Source organism: Propithecus coquereli, unplaced genomic scaffold, assembly GCF_000956105.1.
Source record: "Propithecus coquereli isolate 6110/MARCELLA unplaced genomic scaffold, Pcoq_1.0 Scaffold404, whole genome shotgun sequence".
Taxonomy (NCBI): domain Eukaryota; kingdom Metazoa; phylum Chordata; class Mammalia; order Primates; family Indriidae; genus Propithecus; species Propithecus coquereli.
This window is the reverse complement of record NW_012149775.1, coordinates 418,456-435,233: the sequence shown is the minus strand read 5'-3', so window position 1 is coordinate 435,233 and position 16,778 is coordinate 418,456. Positions and strand designations below refer to the sequence as shown.

The 16,778-nt window shown below is 56.4% G+C and overlaps 1 protein-coding gene across 3 annotated transcripts; it reads left to right on the top strand.

The window, feature by feature from the left end:
• Positions 1–134: 134 nt before the first annotated feature.
• DDR1 (discoidin domain receptor tyrosine kinase 1) lies at positions 135–15,727 on the top strand. Of its 3 annotated transcripts, none has more exons than XM_012652914.1 (18): positions 135–329; positions 4,576–4,702; positions 4,795–4,897; positions 5,106–5,334; positions 6,778–6,925; positions 7,164–7,263; positions 7,739–7,925; positions 8,034–8,280; positions 8,729–8,824; positions 8,943–9,094; positions 9,811–9,976; positions 11,107–11,217; positions 12,291–12,535; positions 12,715–12,842; positions 13,043–13,261; positions 13,725–13,959; positions 14,488–14,637; positions 14,764–15,727. In XM_012652914.1, exons 2-18 carry the CDS (start codon positions 4,618–4,620, stop codon positions 14,902–14,904), a joined length of 2,742 nt encoding a protein of 913 aa, XP_012508368.1. In that variant the 5' UTR covers positions 135–329; positions 4,576–4,617; the 3' UTR covers positions 14,905–15,727. The 3 variants fall into 3 exon arrangements, with proteins under 3 accessions (XP_012508368.1, XP_012508367.1, XP_012508370.1); XM_012652913.1 differs by lacking the exon at positions 135–329 and adding an exon at positions 967–1,014; XM_012652916.1 differs by lacking the exons at positions 135–329; positions 11,107–11,217 and adding an exon at positions 967–1,014.
• The last annotated feature ends 1,051 nt before the right edge of the window (positions 15,728–16,778 follow it).

Sequence of the window (16,778 nt, the reverse complement as noted above, 5' to 3'; positions counted from 1 at the left end):
ACTCGGTCCGGGAGGGGAAGGGAGGGCCTCGAGCCCGAATCCGCCGCGCGAAGGCCGAGGGGAGGGAGCGAGGAGCGGGGGGAGGAGGGGAGGGAGCCGAGGCGAGGGGGAGGCGGCGCCTGGGCCCGAGCCGCCCCAGCCCTGGCTCCTCTCCCCGGAACAGGCCCCCGACAGCTGCTCGCGGGAGCCGCCTCCCGACACCCGAGCCCCGCCGGCGCCTCCCGCTCCCGGCTCCTGGCTCCCTCCGTCCCCTCCTCCCCTTGCCCGGCCGCCGAGGAGGCCCCGCTCCGGGGTTGGACGCCTGGGTCTGCCGGGAAGCGCGATGAGAGGTAGGGACAGCGGCGGCGGATCCCCGAGGCGAGGCCTGGGGCTCTGGGAGGCGCGGCGGCCGGAGGGCGCGGGCCGGCGGGGAGGCAGGACGTCCCGGGCTGTACTTGGTTGCCCAGCTCTTCTCAGTCCGACCCTGCCCGCCTCTTCAGTGCTCTGGCTCACTGTCTGAAGACGGGGAAAGCCCCGGGACTCCTGAGAAAGAGCATGTTCAGCACTGAGAAAGGCCCCCTTTACTCAGCGTGGAGGAACTGAGGCCTGGAGGACAGGTGCTCCCATGTAGCCCCACTGAGTCATCTCACCTGCCCCCTGGAGAAAGGGCCTGCCCTCCACCTGGCCAGTCCCTGCGGGCTTCTGCTGTTAAGCCTCCACCAGCCAACTCCCAGTTGGACAGCCTGGCCACAGCCCAGCAGAGAGAGGAACTGACACTCTAACCTACCAGTGACACCGCTCTTCCATGCTGGGTGGTCAGTGATAATGTCACTGCCAGTGAGCACCACCCTCAGGGGCTCAGCACCTGGTCCCCCATCCAGCCTTCACCCTACAGGTCCCCTGCTGGCTGGACATTCCTTTCCAGAACCACCACCCCCTGCCAGGGGCTGGGCTGTGGCTCACTGTTGCTGAGGGGTGTAGATGTTTCCAGAATTGAGTGATGCAGCGAAGAATTGAGTGATGCAGCGCAGACAGGTGAAAGCAGAATGTATAGGGAAATGAACCAGAGGAATGGCTCTTGATCCTATTGTCACTCTTTCTGCCCAACCGTCCACCTGTTCCCTGCACCCTTGACTTCCTTCTGGCTTGGTCACCCTTGTGTATTAGGGGGTGGGCCCCAGTTCTCTGGGGATTGTGTGCCCAGGGGCCTGAGTGTGTGTGTCTCACACTGTCTTCTGGTCACAGGAGCATGTGGTGTCTGTCATTTCATGTCCACAGGTGTCTGAAGGCTATTCACTAGGTGACGGGGTTGGACTTTAAACAATGCCAGAGTGTGGCTGGAGTTGATGTGTGCACGGGGTGGCTGTGCTTGCCTTGTCTCCGGAAGTCTGTCTAAGGGGTTGTCTGAGACACTGAGGGGTGTGTGTGCTACATTTAGCCCCGGTGTTTACAGCCAGCTCAGTAAGTTCGTGTGTCTTACCACGTGTGTGTGTGTGTGTGTGTGTGTGTGTGTGTGTGTACACAGAGCTGTGAGGGTGGCGTTGTCTGGGTGGGAGGTGGAGGCGGGCAGGGGAGAGTGAAGGGCCTGTGGCAGGGTGGCCTGGCCCTGGCTTGTAATTGGTTGTAATGGGGCTGGGTGGGGTGGGATTGGGTAGGCTTCTGGGCCTGTCCACGTGTGTGACGGTGGGGTCAAGACGCAGTGGAGAGAGATGGGGTGATTGGGGATGTTGGGAAACGGGTTGCCCCAGATGTCTCTGTGCTTGTCTGTGTTTCTCTGCGTGGCTCTGTGCCTTGTGTTTCTGAGCCTGCTCTAGTCACCTCTTGCTTTGTGTTTCTCGCTCTGTCTCCCCCTGCCTCCATCCTCTGCCTGCCTGTCTTTGTGTCTCTGCCCGGGGCTCCTCTTGGCTCTGTCTGGCTCTGATGACTCATCTGGGATAGGCATGAAGGTTACTCAGGGGAACAAGAGTCCCGCTGTTCTCAAGGTGGGGGTGGAGAGTGGCACCCAGGAATTCCAGGCCAGTCTCCTCCTGGGACTCCGGCAGCCTGCTCCCCTGTACCACAGTGCTGGACCCCAAGGGACCAGGTGTGATGTCTTCTGGTTCTATCCTCTCCTTTGATAACCAAGTGTCCCCCGCAACTCAGTCATCCCCCTCAGCTGCTGCTTCAGAGCTCTGGGGTCCCAGCTGCCTCTTACATTCCTGCCCTAGAGCATTGTGGGAGCAGCTGGAGGAGGACAAAGGGATGGGGGAGTATCCCCCACTCCTCCTACCTCCTGGGGTGACCTGGCTTCCTGGTCTTCAGACCCACCCTCATCTCCAAGGCAACTCAGCTTTTTCCTCAGCCCTGGGCTCTTCCTTCAGAGGCAACTACCTTCTGAAAGAGGGAACTGGGGACGGGATGTCTGGGTCTCCGCAGGGGAAGACAGAGCAGGGAGAGCTGGGGATGGGATGCTTTGGAGCTGATAGCAGGGTGGGGTAGGGCTGTGAGAGGTGGCGGAAGTCCCTCAGGATTCCAGGGTCTGGAGAATCAGTGCAGGGCTCTGGGACCAGCACAGGTTAGGATAACTTTTCCTACAGCTGGGGCAGGGGAGAGGAGTTGCTTGGGTTTGCAAGGAGATGCCAGCTGGAATGGTTTTAGGTGGAGTGAGCTGCCTGGGCCTGGGAGGAACAGAGTGGGTATTCTCCAACTTTAATGGGCACAGATCACCAGGGATCGTGCAGATTCCGATTCATCAGGTCCAGGGCGGCCAAGATTCTGGGTGCTGCCGAAGCTGCTAAGCCGTAAGGCTGTAGAGGACAGTAAGATTGGAGGCCCTGGGCTCCCCGCTGTAGAATTCTGGGCTTCTAGCTGGAGGGACCAGGGTCTGCTGGCCCAGGCTTATCAGATGTTTAATTCTATCATATCCTCCACAAGGAGTTGCCCAGCCTTTTCTGGGACACCTTTATTTTTTAAAAATCAAAATAATTTTTATATTCTTTTAATTTTTTTACATATCACATGATTTTACATAAATGCATCAATGTTACAGGATTTAGAAAAATAGTACAATCAGCCTGTCTTTACCCTTTTTGCTTGCTTTTTGTTCTCTTTCCTCATTCATGTTAACTCATGTTATGTTTTATTGTTATAGTCTATTACGTTCACTCTCTCTCTAGACATACATACGGGTGTATGTACAAACATGGAGGTTTCTTTATTCTTTGTTTTTGAAAGGTAGGATAATTTTTCATACTTCTGTATCTTGCTTTTTTCCTCTCTGTCTCTCTTTTTTTTTTTTTGCCCTCTCCCTGCCCCTGTATCTTGCTTTTTATATTCAACAGTTGCACAGGAAATTGCACTGTCAGATTTATTGCTACTTTGCTACTTTGCTACTTTCGTAGCTGCATAGTAGTCCACGAACCATAATTTTTTTCCCAGCCCATCCTTTGTGGGCATTCACATGGCTTAAAGATTTGGGCTCTTCCAAAAAGTGCCATAACAAACATCTTTGGACATGTGTTCTTCCTGGTGCTTCTCCCACTCCATCTGGTTAGAGCATCGGAAGGGGGAATGCTCGGTTGAAGAGGATGTGCATTTTTAATTATGATAGATATTGCCAGATTGCTTTCCACGTGGATGATAGTGCTACATTTCCACCATTTTACACGGTGGCTTCCTTTTCATCACTCTCCACCACCTAGAGATGTTACAGCTGTAAAAAACATTTTGTCAATCTGATTTGTATTTCCCTGATGCTAGCGAATTTGACTAAAAAATGTATGTTGGCAATTTGGCTTTGCTTTTCTGTGAAATGACTATCCAGATGCTTTGGCTATTTCTCTATTGGGTTGTTTATATGATTTTTTCTTGTCAATTTGTAAGAGGCTTTAGTTTATTATAATTATTAACCCTTTTTTTTTTTTTGAGACAGAGTCTCGCTTTGTTGCCCTGGCTAGAGTGAGTGCCGTGGCGTCAGCCTAGCTCACAGCAACCTCAGACTCCTGAGCTCAAGCAATCCTTCTGCCTCAGCCTCCCGAGTAGCTGGGACTACAGGCATGTGCCATCCAGATCATTTCTTTCTATTTTTTGGTAGAGACGGGGTCTCGCTCTTGCTCAGGCTGGTCTCGAACTTCTGACCTTGAGCGATCCACCCGCCTCCGCCTCCCAGAGTGCTAGGATTACAGGCGTGAGCCACCGCGCCCGGCCTATTAACCCTTTTTTACCATATGTGTTATAAGCGTTTTTTACAGATGTTTGTTCCGAGCCATTGTTTATGGGGTGTTTTTCCCTTTATTGATCGGGAGAATGGGGCTTTTAAGCAAGTTATTAAACTGATCTCTGCCCCAGTTTCTTCATGTGTTAAATGTGGATAGTAATAGTATCTACCTTAAGAAGGGACTGTGAAGATAAAATTATGGATTCTGTTTAAAGGTTTAGCCTGGTGTCTGGCACATGGAAAACATTCTAAAAATATACTTGATGCTGTTAAACAATTCCTGTTGTTATCATTTTACTGCTGTTGTCCCCAAAGTGGCCCATTCTATCTCTGTCTATTGCTGTCGGATGTGACTCAGTCCCTCTGATTAACTTACCCACTACCCATTTCGTCCCCTGCAGAGATGCTGTCCCCACCCCCTTAGGCCTGAGGGATCAAGAGCTATGGGGCCAGGGGCCCTCTCTTTTCTACTGCTGCTGCTCTTGGTGGCAACTGGAGATGCTGACATGAAGGGACATTTTGACCCTGGTGAGGAGACTGAATCACGGGTCCCTGAAGGGTGGGGCTTGAGAGGCAGAGAGTTGAGGGCCTTGACCTGTCCCATGCCTGTTTTCACCCAGCCAAGTGCCGCTATGCCCTGGGCATGCAGGACCGGACCATCCCGGACAGTGACATCTCTGCCTCCAGCTCCTGGTCAGACTCCACTGCTGCCCGCCACAGCAGGTAAGTGGCACACCTGGCACACCTGGGGCTGCCCCAGGGGAGCTCCTGGGACCTCTACTTGCCCTTCCAACTCCTCTGCCCAAGTCAAGAGGCTTCAAGAGGGCCCATGCCAATAAAACCCCTGAAGTCTGGGGTGGGGGGGTTTAAATAGTAGAGACAGAGACAGACCAAGGGCCACATGTTCCCTATGACCTCCTTCCCCTCCCAGGCTGGAAAGCAGTGATGGGGATGGGGCATGGTGCCCTGCAGGGTCGGTGTTTCCCAAGGAGGAGGAGTACTTGCAGGTGGATCTACAGCGGCTGCACCTGGTGGCTCTGGTGGGCACCCAGGGGCGGCATGCTGGGGGCCTGGGCAAGGAGTTCTCCCGGAGCTACCGGCTGCGTTACTCCCGCGACGGCCACCGCTGGATGGACTGGAGAGACCGCTGGGGTCAGGAGGTGAGGCAGCCGGGGGCAGTGCCCAGGGGAGGTTGGCTCTCCTCTCTTCCAACTACACTTTGAGCACCACCTATACACTGATGACGCTCTGGTTCATGTGATCTCCAGCCAAGCCTTGCCCCTGAGCTCCATCCAGTATTGCAAACCTGACCACCTCTGGACCTCTCCATCTAGTTGTCTAATGGGCGTTTCAGACTTACCATTAACTTCCCAAGCTGAACTTGACTCCCACTCCCACCCCAAACCCGCTCCTCCCCCAGCATTTTCCAGCTCAGGAAATGGTGCCACCATTGCCCAGTTGCCCGGGCTGTGAGCTAAGGTGATATCCCCGATCCCTCTGCTTCTCTCACCTCCTTCTTCTGAAACATAAGCAGGGCCATCTGTTCTACCTCCATGGCTCTTCCTGAATCCGATCACTCCTCACCACTCCAGCTCCCCTACCCTAGCCTTAGACGAATGCAGTAGATGTCAAACTGTTCTCCTTGTTTCTGCCTTTTTCTGCCTGGAGTCAAACCTCCACCTGGGGCTACGTCTAGTGGACCCTAGAACACGTAAATCAGATACGGTGCAGCTGGCTCACACCCCTCCACTGGCTTCCACTCTGTCAGAGCAAAAGCTGGGCCCCTCGCTGCTGCAGCAAGCCCGGCCTGGCCTGGCTCTTGCCTGCAGCTCCTGCTTCTTGCTCCTCCTTGGCCACACTGCTCCTGCTGCTCCTGGAACAAGCCAGGGCCCCTTCCCGCTGCTTCAGGACACTTTCACTGGCTGTTCTCTCTGCCTGGAAAGCTCCTCCCCCGGACATGCATGGGCTCTCCCTCACTCCATTCAGTTCTCCACCGAGGTGTCTCCACGGAGCCTTTTCTGCCCCTGCAGGACTGAGATTCCAAGTAGGAGAAACCCTATCGCTGCCCTCCAGCCCGGAGGGGAAGGATGTCACAGGGAACCCCACACCTCACTGCTCTGTCCCCACACCCTGCCCCTTGTTCTTCACAGCTGTTTTCCCAGCTGGAATCTCAGTCCCGCGGAGGCAGGGACTGACGGTCACCACTGAGAACAGGCGTGGCACAGAGTGGCCTCTCAGCCGACTGCTGCTGAGTGAACAGGGGGGTGGAGCAGGAGGGCAAGCTGAGGCACGGGTGCAGGGTTGTGAGGGCTGGGTAGAATCTGGGCACAGCGGGATATGTGTCTTGGCGATGAATGGATGGAGCCCGCGAGGCAAGTGGGGAGCTGAGCCTGGAGTCTGAGGACAGACTGTCAGCGTAGAGAGAAGGTCAGAGTCTCTGTTCCAAATGCCTGGCTGCACCCCGAGTGCTGTGTGCTCAGTGCTGCCCTTCACGAATCTCTTAGTGGCCACTGTGAGCTGGAGCAGGGAGCAGCTGATGGCTGGGAAGTGAGCTCTGACGTGGAGTCCTTCCCACTTGTCCACCCCTGCTTCCTGGCCCCCAGGTGATCTCAGGTAACGAGGACCCCGAGGGAGTGGTGCTCAAGGACCTTGGGCCCCCCATGGTTGCCCGACTCGTTCGCTTCTACCCCCGGGCTGACCGGGTCATGAGTGTCTGTCTGCGGGTGGAGCTCTACGGCTGCCTGTGGAAGGGTGAGTAGCGCAGCCCCTGCGGATGGTTTCCTGGCCTGGTGGGGTGGGGAACGTGGAGCTGGGTATCCAGGATCTTCCTCCTCCTGTCAGGAAGCTGTCTCTCTGAGCGGGAAGGGGTCACTCCTCGACACTAGTGGGCAAGCGGAGAGATAAGAGAAAGGGGCCTGAAACCTGCCTGGCCTGATGCAGGGCCAGAACGGAGGCTTCGTGCCTGACACCCCCCTCCCACCCTGCCCAGATGGACTCCTGTCTTACACCGCCCCTGTGGGGCAGACGATGTTCCTGTCAGAGGCTGTGTACCTCAACGATTCCACCTATGATGGACATACTGTTGGCGGGTGAGGGGAACGGGCCCTGCAGGACATGGGGCCTGGGGTGGGACGGAGGGCAGAGTGTGGGGACCTGATGGGCAGTGAGATGGAAGAACTGGGGGGAGGTATCTGTTAGGTGGGGCCTCAAGGGACAGGACTGAGAATGAAGGACAGCAGGGTGGCCACTAGCCCATATGACACTTTGTGCAAATTAGGAAAAGGCACCCCTTTGCTAACACCCATCTGTTGAAAATTGTCACAATAACTACATTATAGATCAAATGGTGCCTCTTCCAGGTGGTGCCTTCGTGCAGAGTGTGACCTGCAAAGTAGCTGTGATAGTCCTCGGGGTGGGGTGGGGAGAAGGGAGGAGTCAGCTGCACTAGGGTGGGGGGATGGGGGGAAACAAGTGGATGGGGGCCAGGCCACTGGGTGTGGGGGCATAGTGCCTAGATGTCAAGACCCTCTTCCCTTCTCCTCTTCATGGTCCCCTCCTGTCCAGGTTGCAGTACGGCGGTCTGGGCCAGCTGGCAGATGGCGTGGTGGGGCTGGATGACTTTAGGAAGAGCCAGGAGCTGCGGGTCTGGCCAGGCTATGACTATGTGGGTTGGAGCAACCACAGCTTCCCCAGCGGCTACGTGGAGATGGAGTTTGAATTTGACCGGCTGAGGGCCTTCCAGGCCATGCAGGTGAGTGAGTCCAGCTCCTGGGGAGGGCTTTGAGCCAGGCTAGGTGCTGCTGGGGCATCCCCAGGGCTCTCCTGGCCTTGACCCTGTGTCCCTCCTCCCTTCCCCCAGGTCCACTGTAACAACATGCACACGCTGGGAGCCCGCCTGCCTGGTGGGGTAGAATGTCACTTCAAGCGGGGCCCTGCCATGGCCTGGGAGGGGGAGCCCATGCGCCACAACCTGGGGGGCAGCCTGGGGGACCCCAGAGCTCGGGCTGTCTCAGTGCCCCTGGGCGGCCGTGTGGGCCGCTTTCTGCAGTGCCGCTTCTTCTTTGCGGGGCCCTGGTTACTCTTCAGTGAGATCTCCTTCATCTCTGGTAAGCCCCTGGAGTACGCAGATCCCCAGCCTCGGGATTGCCAATTGAGTTGGTTCCTAGCCCTGTGGTGCCCCCAGAATGCCTGCTCCTGGCATCGTATCTGTCACCCGCGAGGCTTCTTAACCAGGGGTGCCCCTTCTGCCCCTGGTTCCCTGCATGTCTCTGTCTTTCCTTCACGCTGATGTTGAGCCAGTGTGACCCTACTGTTGTTAAAGTATTGGGATACTTCTGTACTAGCTGAGAAGTGGCCTCTTCTCTAAGCCTCCTGACACCCAGGACCCTCATACTGGGCTCCCCCCAGGAGCTAAAGAGTTTACGTCCGCCGTAGCTGGGGCCTTGCAGCTGTGACTGAGAGTCACCGCTGCTCCTGCCCTTTACTGGCAGCGCAGCACCTCCCTGGGTCTCCCCCTCCTCTGACTCCCTCCTTTCCTCTCTTGCTTCTCCCCAGATGTGGTGAACGACTCCTCTCTGGCTCTGGGGGGCACCTTCCCGCCAGCCCCCTGGTGGCCGCCTGGACCACCTCCCACCAATGTCAGCAGTTTGGGTGAGCACCCCGGGGTCCCCTTGGGCGTGTGGACCCTCCGCGCTGTCCCTCCCCGGGCCTCCCCTCTGGTCGGGTGGGAGCCTCCCCTCCTGCGGTGCTGATCCTTCTACTCTGCCAGAGCTGGAGCCCCGGGGCCAGCAGCCCGTGGCCAAGGCCGAGGGCAGTCCGACCGCCATCCTCATCGGCTGCCTGGTGGCCATCATCCTGCTGCTGCTGCTCATCATCGCCCTCATGCTGTGGCGGCTGCACTGGCGCAGGCTCCTGGGCAAGGTGGGCAGCGCCGGTGCGTGTGCATGTGCGCGTGCGTGCAGGGCCCTCGGGGGATGGGGTGGGGGGCTGCAGTGCGCAGTCTCGGCAGCATCATCGCGAGAGGAGCGCTCTTAAAGAGACCACTTCCCAAGTGCAGGCAGGGTGTGTGGGAGTCCCGAGGAGTGGGGCAGTGGCCAGGACACGGGAGGAGAGAGTCTGGAGAGGGCGCCTTGACAGGGCAGTGCACTCTGGTCCACCCCGAGGGAGGGCCTGTGAGAAGACAAACCCTGACCTCACTTTCTGCCCCCACCGGACTCCTGCGGGGGCTCCTCTCTGGCCAGCCCAGACCAGGCCCGGGCACACAGTCTACGCTGGTCAGCCTCTTGGGGCAGAAGCGGTGGAAACAGGTGGAGAGCGGAGCTGGAGGGGAAACGGAAGAGGCCTGGCACACCCCGAGCCACGTCTCCCAGCCAGAGTCCAGTGGGGGTGATCGCGTTAAGGTTGCTAATCATGGACCTGTCAGAATTGGCTTGGAACCCCATTGCGGGACATCAAGGAATTTACTCAGATGCTTTTGAACTTCACTTTCTTCACGTGAGAGGGAGCTGATGGTAGCTACAGACACAGGACGGTTGTGAGGACTGAGGGAGAGAGCGAAGGGGTAGCTCCAGTAGCAAAGTGCCAGGAATCTGTGCGGAGCAGTGGCCTCAGTTAACCCTTCCCGCTCCCATGATCAGGCCGAGCGGCGGGTATTGGAAGAGGAGCTGACGGTTCATCTTTCTGTCCCTGGCGACACCATACTCATCAACAACCGCCCAGGTTCTCGAGAGCCACCCCCTTACCAGGAGCCCCGGCCTCGTGGGAATCCGCCCCACTCTGCTCCCTGTGTCCCCAGTGGCTCTGGTAAGGCCCGCCTTGTTCCAGGCCCAGTTCCATCTTCTCTGCCTGTTTTATCGTATCCCTTCCCCTCTCCTTTCCCATTCTCTTCTTTTCCTGTCTTCCCCATTCTCAACTCATTTTCTTATTTCCGTGCCCCCAGGTACTGTCTATATCACTCCATGTCCGTACCATATAATCTCTGCCCCAAACTTCCCATGTATTATGCATACTGCCCTGTGGTCTCATCCCGTCTCTGTGTCCCGCTTTCTTCTTTTTTTTTTTTTTTTTTTCTTTTTTTTTTTTTTTTTTTTTTTTTTTTTTTTTTTTTTTTTTTTTTTTTTGAGACAGAGTCTCACTGTGTTGCCCCGGCTAGAGTGCCGTGGCGTCAGCCTAGCTCACAGCAACCTCAAACTCCTGGGCTCAAGTGATCCTTCTGCCTCAGCCTCCCGAGTAGCTGGGACTACAGGCATGCGCCACCATGCCCGGCTAATTTTTTCTATATATATTTTTAGTTGTCCAATTAATTTCTTTCTATTTTTAGTAGAGACGGGGTCTTGCTCTTGCTCAGGCTGGTTTCGAACTCCTGAGCTCAAACAATCCGCCCGCCTCGGCCTCCCAGAGAGCTAGGATTACAGGCGTGAGCCACCGCGCCCGGCCTTGTTGTACTTTCTTATTGTGTCTCCCTTGCCCCCTCTTCTTTCTCCTAGATTCACCATGTTTGTTCCTTCCGTCCATCCTTCTATCTATATTCATACATTCATTTGCCTGTCCGTCCGTCCATCCATCCATCCTCCGTTCATCTAACGTCCATCCCACCTACTGTCCATCCTTTATTCACCCATCCATACGTATATATTCATCAATCCATCCGTCTATATTCATACACTCATTTGTCCATCTTTCCAACCATTCAAATATCTGTTTATCATCCATCCATCATCCATTTGTCCTTCCCACCATCCTCAATCCGTCTGTCCACCCATTCATCATCTATCCAGCTATCCATCACTCCCCAGGTCCTTGTTCTGTCCGGTCTCTGTCTCTTAGTACAGTCATTCCCATCAGCCCTGGTCTTGGCCTATTCTGGGTCTCCCTGTCTGTCCAGCCTTGAGTCTCATCCCTTCCCCGTGTCTCCCCCCTCCTTCTCCCGACAGCGTTGCTGCTCTCCAATCCAGCCTACCGCCTCCTTCTGGCCACTTACGCCCGTCCCCCTCGAGGCCCCGGTCCCCCCACACCCGCCTGGGCCAAACCCACCAACACCCAGGGTAAGCCCCTCTGCCCCTGGGCTCCACCAGCGTCCCTACATCTCTGCTGGGACAGGGAAAAGCCCTCACACCTCGCACTCCCTCCTCGCCCCACTGTGGCCTCTTCCGCTCTCCTGAGCTCCCAGGGAGAAAGCTCTTGTGCCCTTAGCTCACCTCTGCTGCTGCTTGCTCCTTCTTAAGGACTCCCCCTTGAACTGGGGAGTAGAAAGCTTACCTGTTCTCAGCTCTGCCCCTCCTCCTTCTCCAGCCATCTCTTCAGCTCTCCAGAGCTAGGCAGGAGGTTGCTGTGGTGGCCCCAGGCTCTCCTGTGACTCCTCCTCTGTTCTCCCCTCTCTAGAGCTGCAGGAGGAGGGCCTCACCCTGGGCGCTTGCCCTGTCCCCCACATGTGTCCTCTCTCCGCAGTCCCAGAGGTGAAGGCTCTCGCCCCCACCCTTCTGTCTGCTCCTTACCCCCTCAGTGTTGCCTTCTCACTGTGGCCCCTTCCCCAGGGCTAAGAGGGGACAGCTCTGCTTCCTCTCCTGTGTGTACACACCTGTGTTGGGGCTGTGAGGAACTGTCACCCTCTCCCTCTCTATGTGCCTGTCTCTGCTTGTCTTTGAGCTTGGTGTGTTGGGTTGGGAGGGTCTGGGTGCTGGGTAGGGTGGAGCCAGGCTGAAAGCAGGGAGAGTAGCTGGGGGGAGGGAGCTGGTGAAGAATGGGCTGAGGGTTTGGAAAGGGAAGGGTGACTGGATGCTGGGACCATCCTTCGTGGGCGGAGGAATTCTCTTCCAGCTGGGACTTCGCCCAGGGGCTCTTGGGCTGTGCTGGGAGATGCCTAGAGAGTAAGATTATGGCAGTTTTGCTCAACCATTTCTGTTACCTTGAAAACCTCTGGAATAGCTAACTCTCATCTCAGGCTGGCATGCTATCTGTTTTGAGGTTGGTAGGTGGAATACCAGGGAAGATACAGGGCAGACCCAGTCTCTCACCCCGCTGGAGACCCGGGCTTCTGGGAGGCTGGGGTGTGGAGAATCTCCGCTCTCCGGTGCTGTCCCTGATGCCTCGTCCTGTCTTCTTCCCCTCACCCCTCCAGCCTGCAGTGGGGACTATATGGAGCCCGAGAAGCCGGGTGCCCCGCTTCTGCCCCCACCTACCCAGAACAGCGTCCCCCATTATGCCGAGGCTGACATTGTCACCCTGCAGGGCGTCACTGGGGGCAACACCTATGCTGTGCCTGCGCTGCCTCCGGGGGTAGTTGGGGATGGGCCCCCCAGAGTGGATTTCCCTCGGTCGCGGCTCCGCTTCAAGGAGAAGCTTGGCGAAGGCCAGTTTGGGGAGGTAAGGAGGATGCCTGCACGGCCATCAGTAGGGGCTGGCCCAATTGGGGGCTCTGGGGCCATGTCTGCATGTCCCGCCAGCCAGGAGCCTTAGTCATCTGTGACTGTGTTGCCCCATTTGACCCTGTGACCTCGGTGAACCTTGTTGTGACCCTCTAGCAAAAGATCTTCTTTTTCCAGGTACACCTGTGTGAGGTAGAGAGCCCTCAAGATCTGGTCAGTCTTGATTTCCCCCTTAACGTGCGCAAAGGACAACCCTTGCTGGTGGCTGTCAAGATCCTACGGCCAGATGCCACCAAGAATGCCAGGTGAGGACCAGGAATGGCGTCTGGAAGCCGTGGAGGGTGGGGAGCAACCTAGTGAGAGCTATGGCGGAGATCAAGTTGGGTGCTGTCTTGGAGAGGGGTTTGCGTTCGTGCTGCGGGTGGGGGCGCCTGGTCCACCTGAGTGGAAGGGCAGGTGCAGGCTGCCCCTGGGCGCTCCTCCCACCTTCCCCCTGCCTCTCCAGGAATGACTTCCTGAAGGAGGTGAAGATCATGTCGAGGCTCAAGGACCCCAACATTATCCGGCTCCTGGGCGTGTGTGTGCAGGATGACCCCCTCTGCATGATCACTGACTACATGGAGAACGGTGACCTGAACCAGTTCCTCAGTGCCCACCAGCTGGAGGACAAGGCGGCCGAGGGTGCCCCTGGGGACAGGGAGGCTGCCCAGGGGCCCACCATCAGGTACCCACCCCCCAGCCTGGGCCTTCCCCGAGAGCTCCCCAAGGGGTCTCTTCTCACTGTAGCCAGAGGAAAAGAGGGCAGCATGGGGCAGGGAGGTTGGGAGGGGTTCCAGGCGGGACTGGCACAAGGAACATGTGACATGTTAGTCCAGGACCGTGGACAGAAAGACTGGAGATGACTGTGTGAGGGCGGGGAGGAACTTGAGCCCTGCATGACTTCCCTTCTGCCCTCTCTCGCCCTTCCCCCTCCACGTCCAGATTGGGGAGCATAGTGCAAGAGGAGCTCCCTAGGGCTGGATGGGCCAGAGAGGTTGAGTGGAAGCCACGCGGCCTTGTGTGGGCATTCCTTCTTGGCTCAGGGAGCAGGAGTGACCTGCCCCGGGGAGAGGGCTCCCCTTCGTCTCCTAGACAGGAATCTGTGAAGCTGCCCCCCATGACCCTCTGTTGTGGGCTCCCTTTTTCAGCTATCCGATGCTGTTGCACGTGGCAGCCCAGATTGCCTCGGGCATGCGCTATCTGGCCACACTCAACTTTGTGCATCGGGACCTGGCCACACGGAACTGCCTAGTTGGGGAGAATTTCACCATCAAAATCGCCGACTTTGGCATGAGCCGGAACCTCTACGCCGGGGACTATTACCGCGTGCAGGGCCGGGCGGTGCTGCCCATCCGGTGGATGGCCTGGGAGTGCATCCTCATGGTGAGCATTCTGGAGACAGGCCAGCAGGGTCAGGGCAGGTGGGGAGAGCGCCGGCTGCCACTCACAGCTCTGGTGTCCCCAGTCACTCGCCTTCTCTGGGCTGTGGCTTCCTCTTCTGTAAAGCAAGGGTTCCCCTGGCTCAAGGGACTGGAGAAAGCAGGGTGCTGTGGTATGATGGGAAGGAGGGTGTGGAGTCGGGGTGGCACAGAGCTCAGAGATAAGGGGCAGGAAGAAGCTAGAGACAGAAGGGGTTGGGTGGGGAGATAGGGTCCGGACCAGAAAATGGGGGTGGGTGGGAGGAAGAGGTGGGCCAGGGCCCAGGAGGGGGACTGTGGAAACTGAAGGCAGAGTCGGAGAGGGAGGGGCAGGCTTGCTGGGAAAGATGGGCCGGGGAGACTGGAGGGCCTGGGCTTGGGAGGGCTCAGGCTCTGGCGCAGCCCAGAGCAGATGTGGGGCCTCCCCTGGCGGGGGAGCAGGGTCTGTGTTGCCTGATGCCCTGCTCTGCCTTTGTTGCCTTCTCTGTGCCAGGGGAAGTTCACAACTGCAAGTGATGTGTGGGCCTTTGGGGTGACCTTGTGGGAGGTGCTGATGCTCTGCAGGGCCCAGCCCTTTGGGCAGCTCACTGACGAGCAAGTCATCGAGAACGCAGGGGAATTCTTCCGGGACCAGGGCCGGCAGGTCAGAGTGGAGGGAAGGGAAGACGGGTGTGAGGTGGGGGTAGGGGGGAGGCAGAGCATGATGTGGACATCTTGGAGACTAAAGAGCATTTGTTCCCTGTCCCTCCTTCACACGGTGACAATGCAGGTGTACCTGTCCAGGCCACCTGCCTGCCCACAGGCCCTATATGAGCTGATGCTTCAGTGCTGGAGCCGGGAGCCTGAGCAGCGACCACCCTTTTCCCAGCTGCATCGGTTCCTGGCAGAGGACGCACTCAACACAGCGTGAATCACAGCATCCGCTGCCCCTCCCTCGGGAGCGATCTAGGGGAAGCCAGTGACACTAACACAAGAGGAGCCAACGGCACCCCCACCTCACTCCCCTCCTGACAGCCCGTCACCTCTGAGAGAGGCAGTGTGACTGCAGGTGGGCTGGGCCTGCCTGGACACGCTCAACGTCTCCTTCCTGTTCCTCCTTCCTAGAAGTCCCCACCACCCCCCCAGCTGGCCCTGTGGATGGGACCTCTCTGACCCCTCTAGCCGTCCTTGGGGAAGGGTGGGGGCAAATACAGGGCAGACACTGGACATGGCCCGTTGGAGCTCCTGGGCCCCACTGGACAACACTGGTTCCTGGAGAGGTGGCTGTGCCCCCAGCCTCTCTTCTTGTCACACACTGGACCCCACTGGCTGAGAATCTGCGGGGAGGGAGGAGGACAAGAGGGGGAGAAAGCTGTCCCCTTGTGCTTGCTCCTGCAACTGTCCTCAGCTTTGGGTTCTTCCTCCTCCACCTGGAACACTGGACCTGGGGAGATCCCTGCCCCAGCCCTCAGTCACCCCAGCTTCCCACCTGCCGTGTTGTAGCTAGAACTCTCTAAGCCTGTCCGTTTCTGTGAGTAAATCCTGAGATTAGGGGGAAAGAGGGAGCGGTGGCCTGTGGCCCTGGGGTTGGACATCTCTATTGTAGCTGCCATATTGGTTTTTCTATAATCACTTGGGGTTTGTACATTTTTGGGGGGAGAGACACAGATTTTTACACTAATATATGGACCTAGCTTGAGGCAATTTTAATCCCCTGCACTAGGCAGGTAATAATAAAGGTTGAGTTTTCCACAGCTGTGTGTTTTCTGGGGTTTTTGATAAAATCTTCCTCCTTCCGTCACTCTCGGCCCATTTCCTGTCTTCCTTCTCTTTTTCCTTCCTCTCCCCATTCCATTTCCCACCACGTATCGTGCCCAGCAGCGAGTTCTGTTTCTACATGACCCAGCCCCTTGCCTGCAGGAGGCCGGGGGTTCAGTCAGGTCGGCGCTTCTGAGCCTTGTTTTGTGCCCTGGGTCCCTTTGGCAGCCTGGAGAGGTCTGATTCCTTCTCAGAATTGTTTTAAAACCTATAAAATAAGATGTGTAGGATTCCCAAGGAAACCAATTGAAACAGTTTACCAAAATGTTAAGAAATTATGATACATTAATATATGTGCTTTTTAATATATTTAATAAGATCTAGCAGCAAGTGTCATAACTACTTATATTTTCCAAATAGCAATGAGAATAAACAATATTTTGAGATTTTTACAGCTGTAGTGGGATATGAACATAGCTGTCTATTAGTGATAAGTCACAGGTACTGCTAATACTATTAATACTTGGGGGTTTGGCCCATATTCATAATTGAAGGAAATAGTCATTTTCAGTTAGAGGTTAGTAAAAGTAAAGGTGTAATTTCTTTTTCTTGCCCCAATTCTAGGACCCGCTGAGGTCTGGGAGTCCCAGGTGGAGAATCCCTGGATTAGGCTGGTCGAGTGTGCAAATGACCCGAGGGGTGTGAGCTGCTGGGACGGGAGCCAGAACCAAGAACCTAAATTATCTCAGAGGCTTGGAAGGATGAGCCACAGCCGCCAAGAGAGCATTTAGCAAAGAGTTCAAATTTGGTTGGAAAGGGAAAAAAATCGGTTGCAAGTACTGGATAAGGCAGGCCTGTCTTAAAGGCAGTTCATGTGAAATAAAGACCCTGGGGTTTTAGTTGATGATATTTACAAAGTGAGGCAACTGGATAATGAGAATAACAACACAGACAATTTAATCTGAGGCTGAATTAATAGGCCCTCGGGGCCCAGGTCACAGACCTAATAGTCCTGCTAAAACCTACGCAGGCCAGACCACTGTGTAC

What these genes read in the sequence shown, in the direction of transcription:
- DDR1 (XM_012652913.1), top strand. An exon ending in GAGACCGCTGGGGTCAGGAG is followed by an intron (nt 5,335 to 6,777) that starts GTGAGGCAGCCG and finishes CCTGGCCCCCAG; the next exon opens with GTGATCTCAGGTAACGAGGA. An exon ending in CTGTGTCCCCAGTGGCTCTG is followed by an intron (nt 9,977 to 11,106) that starts GTAAGGCCCGCC and finishes TTCTCCCGACAG; the next exon opens with CGTTGCTGCTCTCCAATCCA.